We start from the raw sequence: 18,859 nt of genomic DNA, 5'->3' as shown, positions 1-18,859 counted from the left end.
TCCTAGCTGACTCAGCTGTCCCTCCTGTCCTATGGTTCTCATGCCTGTTCTTATTCCATTCTTCCTCATTTCCAGCTCATTCAGAAATCACGTTCATCTTCCGCTCCCTTAGAGCCCTCTCTGGCTCCTTGCTGGAGATTCAGAGCTTTTGAAAATGATCAAGATTGTTCCTTTTTCTGATCCTGATGTTCTCTCTCTGCAGCATTCCCTAGCTCTATTCTAGCTCTCGATACAATATGGTTCAAACTAAAGATGGTTCCAGTCCTGGTTGGTAAGGATCTCGGGAAAGGAAAAGGAAATGGTCATTGGAAGGATGGCTGAAAGCAGAGGCTACAGGGGAATCTACAGGCCCCTGGGATGGGAGGGGGCAAAAAAATGCATGACCCATTCACTGCGCCACCAGGGAAGCCCGAGCCTCGGAATCTAATGTGCTTCTCCTCAAGCCTCCTCTCTATAGTCATACAAATCCTCTGTACCAGAAATAGCTCTCTAACTTCCATATAATCATGTCCCTTCCAATTTCTCCTTCCAAAGTCTGGGCAAGATCACTGGAGTTGAAAGCAGCAGAGAATCGATGGTGTGTGGGACATCTTCTGTTTGCCTCCCCAGACTTCTTTAGGATCTGTACCTCATAAGGCTAACCTGTCTGCAGTGCACCAACAGACATTTTCGTCCTTGGCTTCTTTGGTTTGGCTTCTTTCATTCTTGGTTTGGGTATGGCCAACAGGAGATGTTGGCAGTAGGTCAGAGAGTAGAAGGAGAGTGAGGGTATTCCTCTGGCTTCCTCCTGGTCAAGTCCCTGCAGGTTGCTTGCATCCCTGCACCAAGGCCACACCTCTTACTGGATGGCCCTCTAGTTTCTGGTAACTGCTCCCTCTGTTCAGCCTAGGTAACAGCATTATTATTCAGCTCCAGGGAATTACACCATCCCTTGTTGCTCTGTCTAAACCCTGCCCACACCTTTCTATATACTCCCTTTATTAAACTTGCCTCACTTATCCAATGTGTTCTTTGCTTTCTTATGAGACCCTAACGAAGAAGATGGGGAGGGAAAGGTAAGGAAGAAGAGAATCTACATCTTGAGCTTTTCTTAGAGTCACAGAAACACGGGTTTGAACCCCAGCTAGCTATCAAGTCATTTCACTTTTCTAAATGCACTTCCCTAGACTTAACAGGGAAAAGATCTACCTGGCAGGGTTGGGAAGGGGAGATAATGTATGGGAAAGCAATAGCGCAGTGCCAGGTGCTCAATGTAGAAATTCTATTATTACTACCTGTGAGTGCATTCCATGTGAGAGCATTTAATACTGAAGGGAAAACGGAATAGGATGGTGCTTCCGGGAAATTATTTCCCATGTCAGACATTTTTATTTAGCTTTGCCTGAAGCTTGCCTTCTCACTGATCCCTGTGTGTGTACGCTGGGCTGCTGAGGAGGTTTGTGTATCTTAATTTATGGCGAGGGGAATGGGATGGACAGAGGACAGACTGAGACAAGAATGAAACTCAGGAGACCTTGTCCATGTTAAGGCCACTTGGGCTTCCACACCGAAAATATAAGAAGGGGCAAAGTGGTAAGCTGTTGAACCCACAGGGCACAGCTTCTCTTTCCCAATTTCTCCACTAAGTCTGATATATTCCTCCATCTCGTGGGTCAGGGGCTGGGCAACAGCCACCCTGCTCCTCCTCAGTTGCACATAATGTATATGTCCTTAGCAGCTTTTAAGAGAAGCAACACATTGTAGGAGTTACTCAACTGAAAGGCAAACTGTCCAGCAGGGAGGGGCTGGAGCTCTAGCGGCAGGTCAGGCATGCAGAAGGAAAAGCGCTAAGTCGTGGCAGAGCCAAGTGATCAACCCAGGCATTTCTCTGCTGCCTTTCTCCCTCTCCAAACACACTGCTTCTTAATCCCTCAGCACAAGGCAGCTGGAGGGAGACAGAGACGCAAAGAAGAGCAAGAGTGGCCCTGAAGCCACACAGGGCTCAGCGTGAAACGTAGGAACCAGATGGAAATAGGCTCCATTTAGCCTTATCTCAAGAGTCTGTTGGACACTTTGTGGGAGACTGGGAGTGGGGTGGGTGTGGTTAGCATAGGAAAAAAATCTAGATCCCTGTGGTTTCTGTTTTTTAACCTCTTCTCTCTAAATGCTGGGAACTCTGGCTCAGTTTCTCAACACCTGTACATAAGGTGGTAGTAAGTCGTTGGAATTTCAGCAACGCTCCCATGTCTCGAGAGGCATGGCCTGCAACTGACAGAATGGCTGGGGGCCCAATTCCAGAAAAGAAGACTGCATCCCACACTCACCCTTCCCGCTCTCCACTCCACCACCTCCTGTACCAGGTACCTCCTAGGCAACCCGGAGAAATGAAGTATAGCATGGCTGAAGGGGAAGGATAAAATGCACATTTTATTACACACAGTAGGATAAACGGGTCAAGAGTCAAATCTGGAGTGACGGTCTTTATATCAGTCCTCCAATTTATAGGCACTCAACTGAAACATCCTTTTCTCAGTCCTGCATGAGAAATGGCATCTCGCACAGCGAAAAGCTGGGGTCCAGGTTACGGAATGATGCCTAGTGAATATCACTTTGTCTCAGTGAAGAAATGTCAGAGGGCTAAGGTCATTTGGGAGGCATCTCTTGGGGGTAGGGAGGTCATCTTAGATCCATCAGAAAAGTCAGGAATCTCTCAGGCCCACAAGGCAATAAAGGCCATGAAAGCAAAACCGGCAGCTACACAGCCCCACTTGGCCAGAGGGGCTTCAGGACCTGCAAGCTCCCGGGGCAGAATTTCCAGGAAGGTGACATACAGGAAGGTGCCAGCTGCCATGCCTTCTAACACAGCCTGGGCCAAGCCTTGCCCCCCTTCAGAGACTCCCTGAGGCACAGCCAGCCCTAGGGCTAGGCCCAGGGGGGACATGAGAGCTAACGACAGTATGGAGAGCATGGCCCAACGTGATCCAGTGCCTACCTGCACCAGCCGCAGTCCTACACCAAACACTACGAGCCCCTTGTGAGCCAGGATGGCAAGACAGAGCTGCACGGTAGCTGCGATCGTTGGCTGCAGTCCCACAGCTAGACCTTCAAACACGGAGTGAAAGGAGAGTGAAAGCAAGAGGACGAGGGCTCGCAGGGGACCTCGTGATGGTGAGGGTAGAGGTCCGTGGCTATGGGGTTCAAGGACATTAGCCATACCCCATTCTTGCTCCTGCACTTTTGATCTTCCAGCAGCCCCAGGACAGCACTGCAATGCCAGTGACTCCAAAAGGAAGACAAAGAAGAAGCCCAGGGAGATGATGAGCTCTCCATAGGGATACTCCATCTAGGAACAGAAAGAGGGGTTGTGAGATGGGAAAGGAAGGGAAGAAATTGCATTGGATGGACATGGGATTGGGAGACTGAAGAGAATGGGAAGTGTGGTAATAGAACGAAAAAAAGGGAAATGAAGCCAAGAGTAGACACGGACATTCGACAACAAGAATACCAGAGGGACTAAGGGAAATAATATCAATAGGTTTAAAAATATGGGGAAATGATATGAAGCACGTCAAAGGGTCCAGAGAAAGAATGGAAGGCTAAACAAGAGTTCTTTCTGGGGTTTCATAAGCCCAAAAGGATTGGGCGGCTCCTCTTTTCTCCCATAATGCCGCAGCTGAGGAGCAGAAGGAATTCCTGGAATTCCACACATAAATCCTCTCAAAAAGGTCTGGGCATTAAAGGCATCTCTGGTTCTCCTTACTCTCCAGGTAGGGGCTGGTGGGAGACACTTACAAAAGCTGAATCAGCGTCATCAGAATTCCCCTCACTGTTTGTGCTGTTCTAGGGAGAAAAAAAAGCACAAATTAGACAAGGGAAAGAGCAGCTCAGCTTCCTGTCCTGTGCCTTCGGCTCCATCACTTTCCTTAAAGGCCAATCTGACCTGTTTCCATCATTCCGCGCAAGAGCTGTCATCTTCCCTGTTGTTCCTCCTGTGTCCTTGGCTTCATTACTTTCCCTGGTTCTGTTCAGCATTCTGGCCTCACAGCCCTGCAGCTCAGCAACTCTGCTGCTCACCTGTATCACCAACTTCTGGATCTCTGATTCAATTCCCTCCAAGGCTTCAGCAGTCATGTGCATGAACCCCGCTCCCAGGAAAATGCCAGCAGAAGTGCAGCTCAGGAGGCTGAGGACCCGGCGGTGACGACCTAATAAACAGCAGGAGTTACAGTCCAGCTGGCAAAGAGGAGACAGACAACAATGACTAAAGAGCCACAGGCAGCACCCCATGTCCCAAGCTTGGGGATGATGAGAGAATCAGAGCAAGATCAGGATAGGGTGACAAGGCTGAGTCAGACTTAGGTTATGGGGACAAAGACATGGTCGGGCTGTACCTGTGGCAGTCTGGAACCATTTGAAGCAGATGGGGAAAAGGCCACAGACCAGAGTGAGAACCAGCAGGGAAAACAGGCAGCCAACTTTTACTCCTAGTAGTGGCTCCATCCTTATGGTACAGGGTAAGTAGAGGCCTCAGGATAACAAAGGGAGTGACAATCTTCGCAGCAGGAGTGGTGTCTCAGGTGGTCAAAGCTGGAGCCTCCACTCTTCTCAGTTTCAGAAGGCTATTGGGTCTTCTTTCTGGTCTGTGTGGCCTCTTCTTGCGCAGCCTTGCATAGAAAACTTGCCCAGCCCCAGCTTCCCGCCCTTCCCCTACATGGAGGCCCCTCCCCTGGCTGACGCCTTCCTGAATTTAGAAATCAGAAACTCTGGACTCCCTGCCAGGCACAGCCTGGTGCTGTGTCTTCTCCTCCTTTTGAATGCTCTGACTAACCGAAGGGCTGTGGAGTCTTAGTTCTCATCTGGGGCTGTTCTAATCCAAAAAGGGAGTCTCTGGTAGCTCTCCCCGGCTGTTTTGTGTTGGGGACAATCTGGTCCTGCCTCACTCAGGACATTTGATCTAAGCCGTCCATACCCTCTCTACCCCACCTCAAGTCTTATAGCTTGCTATGCTGATACCTGAACTGCACCCTTTCAGAGGGGATTTGGGGCCACTTGGGGTGAGAAGGGCCTGGGAAGTGGAGCTGCCAGCACTCTGTGGGAACTAGCAGAGGAGGGGGACTCCCCTCTCCTGTAACCCCAGAAAAATAGCTCCAGGCATGGAAATGTCTAGAAGGAAGATTTCTAGTATTACAACATCAATACGGTTATAACTTTTGACTATGCCTGTTTCCTGATATAAATTATAGGAGAGGGACTGAGAGTTTTAGGACAAAGAAAGCTGCTCTAGCTCTGAAACAGCAAGGCCTAAGGGAAAACTGAAGGCTCCTGCCTGGATATATGAGGGTGGAGATAGATTCAGCCCTGAGGGGAATCAACTCTTGAGAGAAATTTATGAAGTGAACTCTGAGGGAGCTGAGAAGTTGAAAGAAAAGGAGGGAGAAAAAAACAGAAGCCAAGCAGCTGCTGATTCCCCTATTCAGGTGGCCTGCCTAAGAACCCTGAGACCTGTTGAGCCAGTTCTCAGGGAGCTGGGGATGGCTTCCCCCACTACTCCAGATTATCTCCAGGACTCCGTGGGAAGTCCTGGAATCTGGTGGAAGCAGCAGGATTCTTCCAGGACAGGGTGAGCTGGAGATTTGTGTGGGAACCATTGAAAATCTGAGGATTCTCTTCATTATAGGATAGGCCATGACAACAGACTTCTACACCTTTTAAGAATCACAAGATCCACTTCCATTCTTTGAAAACTTTTAATTATTATTAAAACCTAAGCAAACACAGCTATATAGGGGTACTGTTGCTGAAACTCAGCCTCTGTTCACCAGTGCTGAACAGAGACACAGAGACACAGAGTTTTCGGTGAAGTATAAAAGAGTAGCTTTTATTGCTTTGCCAGGCAAAGGAGGCCACAGCAGGCTAATGCCCTAAAGACTGTATCCTCCCTTAAGAGAGAACAGCAAGGGGTCTTATAGTTTGGAAGTGGAAAATAGGGCCATAGATAAGGATCAGGTAGATGCAAGCTTGCATTCTTCACTTCTGGAAAATTTCAAAGCTCGTGTTAGGTGCTCTCCTCTCCGGACTGGTTCTGGTGGTCCTTGAGATTATCGCATAATAGGGCCATAGATAAGGATCAGGTAGATGCAAGCTTGCATTCTTCACTTCTGGAAAATTTCAAAGCTCGTGTTAGGTGCTCTCCTCTCCGGATTGGTTCTGGTGGTCCTTGAGATTATCGCACGGTGACCTTCTTTCTGGAATGAACAATGCTCACAAGGGAAGGGAGTCTTAGGGTGTTTCCTTGGAGGAGTAAACACCAGGTGCATAGTACAATTCTAGCTAGAAGGCAATCATTTGCAAAGTGCAATTAAACAAGAAAGAAAAGCATCTGTGAAAGGATGGCCGAGTGAGCTAAAAGAATAAGGCCTACTATAATGGAGGCTATTTTAACTAGCTCTTTGCTGTAAAAGTACCAGCACTCCCATCCTGGATACCAGGTAGCTTCAGCCTTGGCAGTCATGATAGAAGAAAACACATGTTACACATCCTTGTCAACTCTCAGGGGGATCTTGAGCAGGTGATGGAGGCAGCTCAGATGGCGTGATCACAGGTAAACGATCTCCCCAGGAGCTGACACGGGCACAGCGATACAAATCCCTATATAAAACAGAGGGTCAATGTGGGCTGCAGGTTCTTGCTACCTTCCACTAATTTTGGTCACACCCTCTATACCTGCCATGTCTGCGGGCTGTGATCACAGCATGCTGCATACGCCCATCTGGACAGCACAGGTGACAATGCACATGGCGTGGCCGTTTAAGAACAGGCTGAGTGATTCGGGGCCAGCGATTAGCCTCCTCCGGAGACCCTCGGGCAAGGATTACCATCGAGAACTTTTCCTCCTTTGGCTTCTTGTTCTAAGATAAGGATATAGAGATGGCTTAGAGGTAAAAGACAAGGGAAAAAAAATTTTTGAACCCCATTCATACAGCGCTTTTCATATTCTATAAGTCATGCACATTCAGGGCCTAAAATCTCCAAGCTATTCTCTGAATTTTCCAAATCCTCCCACCTCTGAGTCTTTTTCATTGTGCCCTCCCAGGCTACTTTCTCCCTACCACAGTATTCCCAGAGTACATACCCAGCTGAAGGGGATGGGATGGTAGGCCTGGGAAAAGCTACAGGCCAGGGGCTTAGAGGCTGTCAACTGGGGACAGGGAAGTTCATGGGGACACTGTGAACACAAACAAAAGACATGACGTAAGACAAAAGAACAGATCATAAAACCGAAAAACTAAGAGTGAGAGTCAAGAAGGGCTAGGGATAAGGAAGCACAGGAGCAGAGGGTAGGAAAGCCAGAGGAATCACTAAGAAAGAAACTGGATAGGGACACAAAGTAGTGGAGGTGGCTTAGCTTTACTCTCTTACTTTTCCTGGCCACAGCTGAGTTCAGATCTTTGCGTGCTGGGAAAGGGAGAAGTAATACTCACCGGGGCAAAGACAAAACCAGGTCGAGGGTCCAAAGGTGACTTCTCTTTTCCCTGAAATCAAAAAAATTAGGTTGGGCCTGAGGGGTCTATTCTCATAACTCAATCTCTGCACTCAGTAAATTAAGGACTCCTCTAACATTCAATTCTGGTAATTATTAACTATGTTCTTTGAATTAAGCTGGCTGCTTCTTTAATACTCCAGACAAAGAACTTTCTCTTTGCAGCAGGAGAAAGGCAGAAACTTGGAACATAGTATGGTGCTCTCCCTTGTCAGCAACCTCCACTCTCAAAAAGATCCCACTCTAAATAAAACAATTAAATTTATGATTATACACTGGCTCATACTGTCCCAAAGAGATAAGGTTCTCGGCTCAGAAATGCCCTGGATCAGGAGTCGGCAAACATGTTTTTTCTTAAAGGCCCAGAGAGTAGGCAAAATCTGTTTCTTTCCTAACTATTCAACTGCTGTTTGTACTGTGAAAACAGCCATAGACAACAGACATACAGCCACAGACATACAAACAAACACGGCTCATATAAAAACAGGTGGCAGGCTGGATCTGACCCACAGGCCCAAGTTTGCCAACCACTACCCTATATTCATAATGACTTCATATGCCTACTATCTTGAGAATTATCCTCACCATTGTATGACAGAGTCCCTTCAGTTTTCACAGGCGTGCCAGTAACTGGTGAGAATAGGTAGGGTATGGAGGGTAAGGTGAAAAAAGGAGAAAGAACCTTACGTTAAGGACCAGGTCCCTGGCGTCCATGAGAAGGGAGTGCCCAGCTTTTGTTCCATTCTCCACCAATATCTGATTACAAAAGCGGATAAGAAGAAGCCCCAAATTACATGAAAACATAAATGTCAGTAGCTCTGTAAGAACATTCCCAGATGGAACAGGGATCCTAAAGAAATGGGCATTATATATAAGATGTGGATGGGGACCCTACAAGAGGGACAAAGGGATCTATATAAGAGAAAAATGGTCAAGAATGAAGACAAGCTCCAATGGGGAGAAGGAAAGCCATGAAACCCATGAAGCTGCTTTAAAACTTGAAGGGAAAAAGGGGTTTCTACTCACCAGAAAATGACCTGTCTTGCGCCACAAGGTTTGGACTACGTCAGTGTGGTTGGCCTTGCTGGGCAGTTCACTGAGAGAAAAGGCTGATACCACCACATCAAATTGTACCTGGTGCACAGGACAAGGAACATGACAGACCTGACATCTCCCTCTTCTAAGAGTACAACAAAGGTCAATCCCACTAAATTTCTTCTGCTTTCTTTTATTTTCTAACACTTAATGCTAGGTTGCAAAGCCAAGGCCACAGTTTTCCATGTGCATACTCCACATTTAGCATACTTTAAACATCGCCACTTGCCTTGGGTGATACAGGTAGAAACTGTCTGAAAAAGACACCTGGCACATAAGGCATCCCAGATCCTGAACCACCTGTAGAAGTAGAGATGTGGCAACTATGAGTGTACAGGTGTAAACTGAAGTGACATTCCGATAAGAAACATGGCCCCGAGAACAAAGAGAAACGCTAGCTGAGGGTGAGATGCAATAGAGTAAGCAACTATAAAAAAGGGCCGGGAGAATATTGGGTCACCTGGTCCTGTTATTCTCGTTCTACCCATTCACAGTCCAACAAAGGCCTCCAGCATCTTCTGCTGGACTATCGCATTGGAAGATCAGACTCATTTTTAACTTTTAGCCCTCTCCTCTACTCCCCAATAAAAGACCCTCTCTTGTACTCCTTTGCTTTTTTAATTTTTATTTATTTATTTATTTATTTTGCAGTACGCGAGCCGCTCACTGTTGTGGCCTCTCCCGTTGCGGAGCACAGGCTCCGGACGCGCAGGCTCAGCGGCCCCGGCTCACGGGCCCAGCCGTTCCGCGGCACGTGGGATCTTTCCGGATCGGAGCAGGAACCTGTGTCCCTGCATTGGCAGGCGGACGCTCAACCACTGTGCCACCAGGGAAGCCCTCCTTTGCTTTTTAAATTCCTTCAACTCTGGAAAAGCCCTTCCTTATACTTTGTCCTCACCTTTCAGTAGCTTTTCTGCCAATTCCAACATGGCTGCTGAGCTGTCCACGCACATATATTCCCGTAGGCTCTGGCCCCAAGTACTGTGAGCAGCCCTAAAATGGCAAAAAATGTATCGCCAGCTCTCATGACAGTCACCCCTGCGAGAGACCCCTCTGTTCCCAACCCACCCCTGGAGAAACAGAGTGCTATGTTAAAATAGTTGGAAAAACTAATAGTGTTATTTTCTTATTTCATTTACAACTCCTTAAAAAAAGGCAGACTCAAAAATTATTTGTGCACAAAAAAATCTTGATGATATGTAAAACCTCCACCCTAAATTCCTTTCCTTTTTTATCCTTCTAATCATGGATCTTTTTTTCACTTGACATTTCTTTATGTTCTGGCCCTAATCCATATACCTTCTCATGCCTTGTCTAATCTGAGGGAAGAAACATTCCAGTCCCCAACTTTCCTATTCTACCTCTGGTTCTCCAGTCTCTTGATATTGACATGGTATAAGCATGGCTCTCTAGAACTAGAAGTGACAGAGAAAGAGAAAGAGACTCACCAGGTGACAGAGCCAGTACCTGAGCCAAAGTCCATCAAGGTTTGTGGCTGGAACTCTGGAAGTCGAGCTTGGATCTAAAGAAATATACAACACCCCACAGTAGACGCTTGGTAAACATGAATTAGGGGACCACAACAGAGAAAATGAGATATGAATGCCTTTTAAGATTCAATGTAAATGCTTTATAGAATAGAAAGCTCTTAAAACAGTGCTTCTAAACCTTTCTTGGGTCAAAAATTCCTTTCAGAGGATAGAGAACCTCCTAAAAAAAAAAAAAAAAATGCACATGCAACATCCCAAGTATCCTACCCCAGAAGACTACTTTATGAATAAGGGAACTGACGGTAGGAAATTGAGCGAATTTCACCTCATGGAATGCCCTGGAGACTGCTGCAAAGCCACCATCCAGTCTTGCTGCCATATACACCAGGCTCAGTCCCTCATTGTAGCTGCCAGAAAAACCAGAGTCATACCACTGGGAAACAACCTCTATCCCGTAGCTACCCTCTGACTTTTAGGAAATGAAATCTTTGGAAAGGGCTCTTCCAGCTCAACACTTTCACTTCCCAACACAGAAGAGTCCTAGGGAGGCTTACAAGCCAGGTCACTTTTTTCAAACACAAAATTGTGTAACTGTACTTCCCCCAGTCTCCTTCTTCTGCAGCCCTTCTAGTCTCCCTTACCTCAACTCTTGCCAATGATAGGTAGTCCTACGCAGAGCATGCAGCACTTCTCCACAAAGTTTTTCCATCTGACATGAGTCTGGGGTGAGAACAAGGACTGGAAGTGAGGACCTAGGAAGAACAGGGCTCAGATCCAATATTTGAATAGACTGCCTGCCCATTCATCCCCAATTCCCACCTGGGAAAAGCCTCAAAGCTTAAGAAAGAAGTCAAACCTAGAGAAAAGTTTCAGGTAAGAATAACAATGACCACCACCACCACCAAAGTGTATCAGATAGTATATCTTCTCTAACAGCAGTTTATTCAACTCAACCAACTCTATCCCACAGGTTTGTTCTATATTAAAAGGAGGTGTAACAAAATTTAAAGGATAGGATAAACACAGTATTTTGTGGATTTCTTCACCTCCCCAAAACTTAATATTGTGACGTCTCCAATCCTCCTATAGGGAGGAAAGGGGCTTGAAAACCTAAAGTCTCATGATTGTGTTTTGTTCAGTACTATCTCATCTACCGAGCACCTACTATGAACCAGATCCTATGAGACGTTCGGAGAATACAAGATGAATAAAAGGCAGGTCTCTTAATAAGAGACAACTCATAACCATAAAAATAACCTGATAAATGATTCTCCTTTCCCTGTAGTGGGTTTTAGTACTGGACATGAACTTTATTTTACTTGAAAACTTAGATGGTCTTAATCCAGTGGACTTGGAGGACAAAGCCAAAGATCTAAGTTTCGACAGGATACTGAAGCACTCACTGACTTTTACTCAAGCCCCACGAGCAATCTCTGAAATAATGTCTTCTCTTAGTAAGGCATCATTGTAATAACTGCTCTCGCCAGAAAGTCACATAAGAAATTGCAGTATCTGTTTAAGAGGCTGCGAAATTATTTCTTGCTTTTCATTTCCCTCTGCTTTTTCAATTTGGCCTACTCTTTATTCTTAAGCCCTACCTGCGTTTTCCAGAAATTTTTTCTCAAGATGGACAGCCCGTCTTTGCAACTCCTCTGGCTCTACAGGTAAATGCCGACTCCAGAGATAATTGGTCAGTGCTTGCACCTGCTTCTCCATATTGGGCATCGAGCTCTCTAAGGACCAAAGATGAAAAGTGGAATCACTTGCACGCAGGCCCACTTTCCGCTTCTTCTCGAGCCTCCATTTCCCCCCGTTACTCACCCAGCAGCAGTAACTGCGCGGCGTCAACCAATACTTGCGGCAGCCGCACGCGCGACAGCTGCAGGATGCCGGGGTGCCGGCGATGGGCCCTCTTCCCCAGGAAATCAGACTTGTTATCCACCTGGGATACGCCGGGCACGAGGGCAGCGAGCGCCTGCAGGCCGGGAAAGAAAAGCTGATTGGGGGGCAGAAAGCATGGCTGCGGACGCTGGCTAAAGGAGGGGCGGCGGAGAGCGGTCCTCCTAGGAGCGGAGCCGTTTCTGAGACCCAGAGCCTCTTCGACAGCAGGGAAAGTAAGCACTCACTCGGGACTGGGGAGCTATTCCGAGGCCGCGGCGCCATCTGCCTAATGTCAGCAGATACGCCGGTCCTCTAGCGGTCGCCATGGAGCCAGAAGTGAACCGGCAGCGGAAATTTAGGTGCAGTGACCCTCTCACTCGCCGCGGCGAACATCCTCCGCGGAACGTCGGCGAGGGACAGAATCAGCCAACGAGGAGAACGAGTGCTTGCTAGTAGCCAATAAGCAATCGATATGTAAAGCTCCTTGAAGAGCGTACGTGCGCCTCAGTTCCGACGTAGCGAGCCGGAAGCGAGGTGGCCTCGACTCTGTGTTGGGATTTGTCTCCTCCTCCAGGAATCTAGAGGGCGGGAGGGGGAAGGGGCGGGCCCTTTGCTGCGGTCTTTAGAAACGCGTCAGAGACCCGCAGAGTTTGTGTTTGTATCAACTACCTGTGGTTTTTTTTTTTTTTCTCTTCTGGATGACGCTGAAGTCTTGGGATTTTTACCTCCTGTGTGAAACGGAGAGAATGCAATATCGGAAAGGTGAAATAAGGAAAGCCAGATTTAGGCGTCCGAATTTAACAGAATAATGGGTAATACTAGATTTAATGTTTTTTGCATGTTAGATTCTCTTAATATTAAACCAGTACTCTTAGATAAATAGCCACCATGAGAACATTATGTTCCAGATAGTGTGGCAAGCACTTTTATATGGTACTACCTCATTTAGTCCCCACAATTCTATGGGGTAGGTTACTTTAACCCCATTTTGCACCCAGTGAAAGTGAGTGTTCAGGTGGCTCTTACGCCCAAGATCACAGAGCTTGTTAGGTGAAAACAAGATTTAAACCTCGGCAGTCTAAGTCTGATCGTCACCTTTAAACATATGCTCTACTGCATAATGTTGGTACTTAGAATGCAAGTTACCAAGTGCCAACTACAGATTGGCACTTGCCATCTACCTCTAGAAGGATTAAATCATGAGCTGCTGCAGCTGCTGAACTTTAACACTCTCTGAAAGGAGTTCAGGGTGGAGATCAAGAATGAGGCACTCTGTGCTCTGGGAAGAACTGGCGGAGAAGACCTTCAGAGAGTTAGATACTTTCAGGAGATGATTTTTATGAGCCCAATTCTTGCATCTCCGCATATCTAGAAAAGCACTAAAATATTTCTTGGTGAAGTCTGCTTCTCATGACTAGCAGTGACCTTCACAAAGTAATAGCAACCTTCTGCAAAAATGTGTGCTTGGGACCTCCTGGCGGTCCAGTGGTTAAGACTTTGTGCTTCCACTGCAGGTGACACGGGTTCGATCCCTGGTTGGGGACCTAAGATCCCACATGCCGTGTGGCTTGGCCAAATAAATAAATAATTTAAAATGTGTGCTTGATTGCAGGTATCCCCCGCATCCCTCACCAAAATCACATATATACTGACCTAACCCCCTGCCTCTTTGGAGCAGAGCTATCTGAAATGCTGTCTCCCGGGCTATACTCCTCATTTTGCCCCCAAATAAAACTTAATTCACAACGTTCACATTGTGCTTTTTTTTCTTAGTTAACACAAGTTAACTAAGAACAATAAGCTTTTTTTTCTTAGTTAACACAAGTTAACTAAGAACAATAAGCTCACTAAGTTAACTAAGAACAATAAGCTAAATGTTCTGAAGTATTAAATTAACGTGTAGCATTAAAAAGAACTTACCCAGTCTAACCTCTTGATTCCTATAGCAAACACATTAGTTAACTATGGTGTATTTTAACCTTTTGGGATAGAAATCTGGTGGCTGGAAGGGTAGCAGTATTGTCTTCGGTGTAACTGCAAGCGTCCAAATATGAAAATTATGTGATAAAGTATGGGGAACTATATCAGTTGGAGAGTTAAATGTCTGGTTTGCATTTGGGTTATTAAACTTTGCTTCTAATAAAGGAGGCCTTTCCATAATCTGAGTGCTCTGGAAGGAGACTTAAGGGGCGCTTAAGACCGCTGTTGTAAATGCCCCACTCGCTGCTCTCCTCCCTTTCAGGTTCACCTTCTCTCCCCACCACCCCACCGCTTTGATTCATGCTGCCACACTTAGTCTCATTTCTTGTGACACTTTGTTTTACTTTATATTGCTGGCTCAAGTGTTAGCAAGATAAACTATATCACTGTAGGTTAGCTATAGCATAAGATTGGCTATATTATTTTTTGACATAGGGAGGTAGCAGAACATAGGGATAAAGTGCTTGGCATGTGGAGTCTGGCAGTCTGAATTTGAATTCTAGAGCAGCAAGACAATAATAGTTGCTATCTCACAGGGTTATTGGAGTGAGCATTTAATAAGATAATGTCTGGCCCAAAGTAAATGCTCAATGTGTTTATGCTATTATTATTATCATATGTATTTGGGGAACTTAAAGGGACATGATCACATTTTAATTTTTATTATGAATTCATGTCTTATTTCCAAGACAAACTTGAAAATGGGGGTATTTGGGACCAAGTAAGACAAGGCACTGGAGACTGAGAAGTAATGAGCAGGAGAGCTTGGTGGTGCCTCTGAATGTCCCTCCTGCTTTTCCTTTAGAACTACCAACATAGATGTGGCTTCATTTATTTTGACACTGGCCTAATTAGGATTGTTCCCTTCCTTCAATAATACAACATCTCAAAAGCTGACATAGTTCTGAATTTATGTGTCTTTGTTCTTAAGCCAAAGTGTTGTTCATAAAAACAAAATAAAACAAAACCCTCCACATCAGCCTCCTCAGGGATCAAGGATGTCCTTAACACATCTAAAACAGTGCACATAATTTTTTGTACATTGATAATGCTTAATCAATATGTGTTGATGATGTTAATAAAGTGATATATTTGTTTCCATGCTTGGAAAATCTCAGCAGGATAGACTAGGTTGAGGAGCTGAGTCTAGTCATTTAACCAGGTCACAATCCCATAAAGCATAGATGAGCCCATTTCATACCTAATCCATGAATTCTACCAACTTAACACTGATCATACTTTGACCTGGGTAGTATTTCCAATTAGTGGCTCTACATTTAAAAAACAGATAAAAGTGTGGAGAAACTAGACAATATTAAAGAGAAATACCCCCCCCCCAATTAAGTAAAGGAAAATAAGAAAGATTCTTTGAGGAAGGTTTGGATAAGTTGGTTAGAGATGGATAATGAGCAATGGAAAGAGCTAATAATTAGATCTAGAGAAAGTCTCGGTAACGAAGATGTGAAGCAACTGGAATAATACCTTGGGAAGTTAAATTCTACTGTCAAAGATCCCAAGTAGTACCCTTTTTATCGCTTTCTTCTTGTTGTTTTCCTTTTTAAAATCTTCTCTTAAGGCATTATTTGTTGTGTTTATTTGCATTTGTGTGTCTTCTAGATTAGTCTTTATCTTTTAAACAATTTTCACTTTTATTTTTAACTTTCCTGAATATGTCACCCTTTTTTTCTGAAATTTTTAAATTAATTTTGATACATGTTCTTTCATGTCTTGTATTATTTTCTTAGCTTGTTTTGAAATCATGGATTACAGTTTTAATCTGTTTTGTGGACAGGTCTATGTTGGTTTACATTCTTAAAGAAGCAGACATTAAGATGGAATTAGATTTATATGAGATTTATTGGGAGAATGCCTGTGAGGGGGAAAGAGAGAGGAAGCCAGAAGAGGCAGGAAGAGCTGTCAGACTGTGATGCAGGTCTGACCTCTGTGAAATAGGGAGGGAAGGAAAACAGGTTGGATAGGCACAGGTCTAAAAGTTTCAGCCGGGTTAATGGAGGTTAAGGTGGCCATCAGAGGAGTCTTGCATCCTGAGAAATGGATCTGACTTAGTATCCATGCTACACTCAGTCATTGTCTGAGACAGCCCATGGGAAGCGTAGCAGATTCAGAGGGTGGCAGTTGGGGCCATCAGTTAATAATGATCCCCACAGCAGGAGATCTGAGTCGTTCATTTCCACAGCTGCCCTAGAGCCACACAGATCGACTTCTCCAGATAGGTTCAAGAGACAATTCCTTCAAGCTTTGTATGGGACTCTGTTTTTGAAGAGAAACTTAGAAGATGGAGGTTAGTGGGGAAAATTATAGTCACTGTTACTGCAGTTGATCTCGGGGCTGCAACTGGCACCCATCCTCTCCCTCCTTTACTATCCATTCTCATTTCCCCTCGCCCCCAACTATTATGTCTTAGTGGCTTGTCTGGTGTTATGACCCAAACCCTTGTTCCTGAGTGGTCCAAACTCTTGATAGTCATATCTTTCTCTGGCTGACGTTGCTGCACATATACACTCACAGCTACAATGGAACATGGGAATGCTGGGAAGCACCCAAGTAGAACACTTGGGCTCCATCTGAATTCTTCTCTACTCCCATTGTGTAAAAACAGCCCTACCTCTTCCTGCTAACTAGGGTTACTTAGCCCTGATAGTATGGTAACTCCTCTTCTCATCTGCTGCTCCCTAGACCCAAGAAATCCGAAGTGTTGTGGCAGTAGCTGTAGCTTGTAGTTCAGTGAGACCCTTGATATATCCCCTGGCAAGAGTGCATCCTCTTTGGGGACCTGGACCTTTGACCCTGCAGAGCCCAGAGTTACAGAGATGAAAGCATGAAATTTCTGTGGGTCAGTGGGAGTGATGGTAAGTGAAGCCATTCCTGCTTCTACTTCTTGATTACCAGACCTGTGTATTCTTCCTTTTGGGGACACAGTGTCATTTAGAGGTTTCTGGTTCAATAAATACACTGCATCCTGAAGGAGCATACCCCATCCTTTCAGAATGTTGCCTCCAAACTGTTGCTTCAGCTGTGCCTTTAGAAAGCCAGCCTGTTACCCTCCCGTCTCCTCCCCTTCCTTTCCCTTCCTTCCCCTTTTCTTCCTCTCCCTTCTTCCCTTCCTCCCTCCTTTCCTCCTTTTTTCTTATCTATCTATCTTTTTTGGACCTGGAGTGACCTTCACTTTCTCTTTTGTTTTGAAGTAAATACCCATGAACTCTTCCCATTAGTCCCTTATTTTCCTCTAGAGGTGAGTGATATTGTTGAAGTAACTTCAGCAGAAGTTAGGGGAGCTCTTATGAACTGTGATGAAATAGGATGTGGTAGTTTAGCTAATTCTCCTTGGTTATAGCCCTCTGTATCTTTGATTTTACTTATCAAGCCAGCAGAGCCGCCTGGTGATGACTGCACTACCTTTTCGTCTTATGATATCTGACTTCTGTCTTTTTCAGTTTGGATAAATCATTTATCCTCACCTGATTCACTGATGCAGGCCACATAGGAGGCCCCAAGCAATAATCTTGATGCCAAAGGCAGGGTCATTCTTCCCCTTGCAGTGTCCATGTTTATGGTAATGAAAGTGGGCTCTCACTGTGGGTATTTAATTGCTGCAACAGAAGGATTTTCTCTTCTTAGTTCAAATATACCCCACTGAACTACTTTGAGAAATATCCAGGGTATGTGGGTGAAACCAAGCGATGCCCTGTGGGGCTCCTGAGCACGGAGGCCCTTTTCCTGCCCTGTTTCTTGTAGGCAAGACTCCAGCCTCCAGGACCTTCCCTGAGTTCCAAAGGGCAGATTCAGACAGTTGCTAATCAAGGGAGGAGCAGCCAAGAAACCACCTGAGGCCAGATTAAAGGACCAGAGGAGCTCATCCAGATTAGGGGACTGACCACCTGAGACAAGATGAAGGGAACGCAGGCCCTGCTCACCCCTGACCTCGTCAGAGACCCCACCCTTGAACCGTTGCTATAAAACTTCTCCTCCAATCCTCCCGGGTTGGGACACATAGTTTTCAAGGACAGGAGCCCACTGTGTCCCCCTTTGCCTGGCAAAGTGATAAAGCTATCCTTTTCTACTTCACCCAATACTCTGTCTCCAAGATTTGATTCGGCACTGGCGTACAGAGACATCGAGCTTTTGGCATCATGGGGACAAAATTTCTAAAATACAGGCACCTGTCTGTTTGCTCACTATACGCACAGCACTTAGAATAGCGCTTGTCACATCAAAGACACTCAGAAACGTCAGGGGCTTCCCTGGTGGCTCAGTGGTTAAGAATCCACCTGCCAATGCAGGGGACACAGGCTCGAGCCCTGGTCCGGGAAGATCCCACATGCCGCAGAACAACTAAGCCCGTGCACCACAACTAGTGAGCCTGCGCTTCAGAGCTGGTGAGCCACAACTACTGAGCCCGCGAGCCGCAACTACTAAAGCCAGCGTGCCTAGAGCCCGTGCTCTGCGACAAGAGAAGCCACGGCAGTAGCCTCCGCTCGCCACAACTAGAGAAAGCCCGAGTGCAGCAACAAAGACCCCACGCAGCCTAAAATATATTAAATAAATAAATAAATTTATTTTAAAAAAAAAGAGAGAGATAGCTTGTGCACAAGGGAGAAGATGGGGGAAAAAAAGTGCTAGCTCCCTGAGTAGAAGGGGCAAGTTGCTTTTATAACAAAAAGGGGGGTTTGTCTCATGATTACCAGTAATTTCCAGAAATCATCAAACTTCTTTGATCAGCAGCAGTGGCTCCATGATGGCCGGGAACGGGGAGGCTAACCACACCCAGGGCAGACAGCAAGCAGTGCTGAAACGCCACACTAAAGAAAAGACACAGCATCATTGCACTCAGTGGACCAAACAGCTCCTAGAGCAACATGAGGAAAAGGCAAAG

At 45.8% G+C, this 18,859-nt stretch overlaps 2 protein-coding genes across 2 annotated transcripts; both read right to left on the bottom strand.

Annotated features, from left to right (window-relative positions):
• Positions 1-2,380: 2,380 nt before the first annotated feature.
• Positions 2,381-4,806, bottom strand: SLC39A2 (solute carrier family 39 member 2). Its single transcript, XM_024761330.1, has 4 exons — positions 4,371-4,806; positions 4,054-4,184; positions 3,772-3,819; positions 2,381-3,322 (listed from the first exon to the last, which is right to left on the bottom strand). Exons 1-4 carry the CDS (start codon positions 4,477-4,479, stop codon positions 2,690-2,692), a joined length of 921 nt encoding a protein of 306 aa, XP_024617098.1. The 5' UTR covers positions 4,480-4,806; the 3' UTR covers positions 2,381-2,689.
• Positions 4,807-6,412: 1,606 nt separating this feature from the next.
• Positions 6,413-12,328, bottom strand: METTL17 (methyltransferase like 17). Its single transcript, XM_024761329.1, has 14 exons — positions 12,231-12,328; positions 11,926-12,079; positions 11,703-11,837; positions 10,746-10,824; positions 10,430-10,511; positions 10,063-10,136; positions 9,513-9,607; positions 8,844-8,914; positions 8,546-8,653; positions 8,207-8,275; positions 7,461-7,511; positions 7,112-7,204; positions 6,703-6,887; positions 6,413-6,627 (listed from the first exon to the last, which is right to left on the bottom strand). Exons 1-14 carry the CDS (start codon positions 12,309-12,311, stop codon positions 6,522-6,524), a joined length of 1,383 nt encoding a protein of 460 aa, XP_024617097.1. The 5' UTR covers positions 12,312-12,328; the 3' UTR covers positions 6,413-6,521.
• Between the last annotated feature and the right edge of the window lie 6,531 nt (positions 12,329-18,859).

The sequence above is a fragment of the Neophocaena asiaeorientalis genome, unplaced genomic scaffold, assembly GCF_003031525.2.
Source record: "Neophocaena asiaeorientalis asiaeorientalis breed wild unplaced genomic scaffold, Neophocaena_asiaeorientalis_V1.1 scaffold95, whole genome shotgun sequence".
Lineage (NCBI taxonomy): Eukaryota > Metazoa > Chordata > Mammalia > Artiodactyla > Phocoenidae > Neophocaena > Neophocaena asiaeorientalis.
This window is presented reverse-complemented; position numbering and strand designations above follow the sequence as displayed.

Excerpts from the sequence above, each read along its gene's own strand:
- SLC39A2 (XM_024761330.1), bottom strand. The coding sequence starts at position 4,479 with ATGGAGCCACTACTAGGAGTAAAAGTTGGCTGCCTGTTTTCCCTGCTG. Across the intron at positions 4,185-4,370 it reads ATGGTTCCAGACTGCCACAG|GTCGTCACCGCCGGGTCCTC; the intron begins GTACAGCCCGAC and ends GCTGTTTATTAG. Across the intron at positions 3,323-3,771 it reads ATGACGCTGATTCAGCTTTT|ATGGAGTATCCCTATGGAGA; the intron begins GTAAGTGTCTCC and ends TTCTGTTCCTAG.
- METTL17 (XM_024761329.1), bottom strand. The coding sequence starts at position 12,311 with ATGGCGACCGCTAGAGGACCGGCGTATCTGCTGACATTAGGCAGATGG. Across the intron at positions 11,838-11,925 it reads CGCGCAGTTACTGCTGCTGG|AGAGCTCGATGCCCAATATG; the intron begins GTGAGTAACGGG and ends TTTGGTCCTTAG. Across the intron at positions 6,628-6,702 it reads ACAGCCCGCAGACATGGCAG|GGATTTGTATCGCTGTGCCC; the intron begins GTATAGAGGGTG and ends TGTTTTATATAG.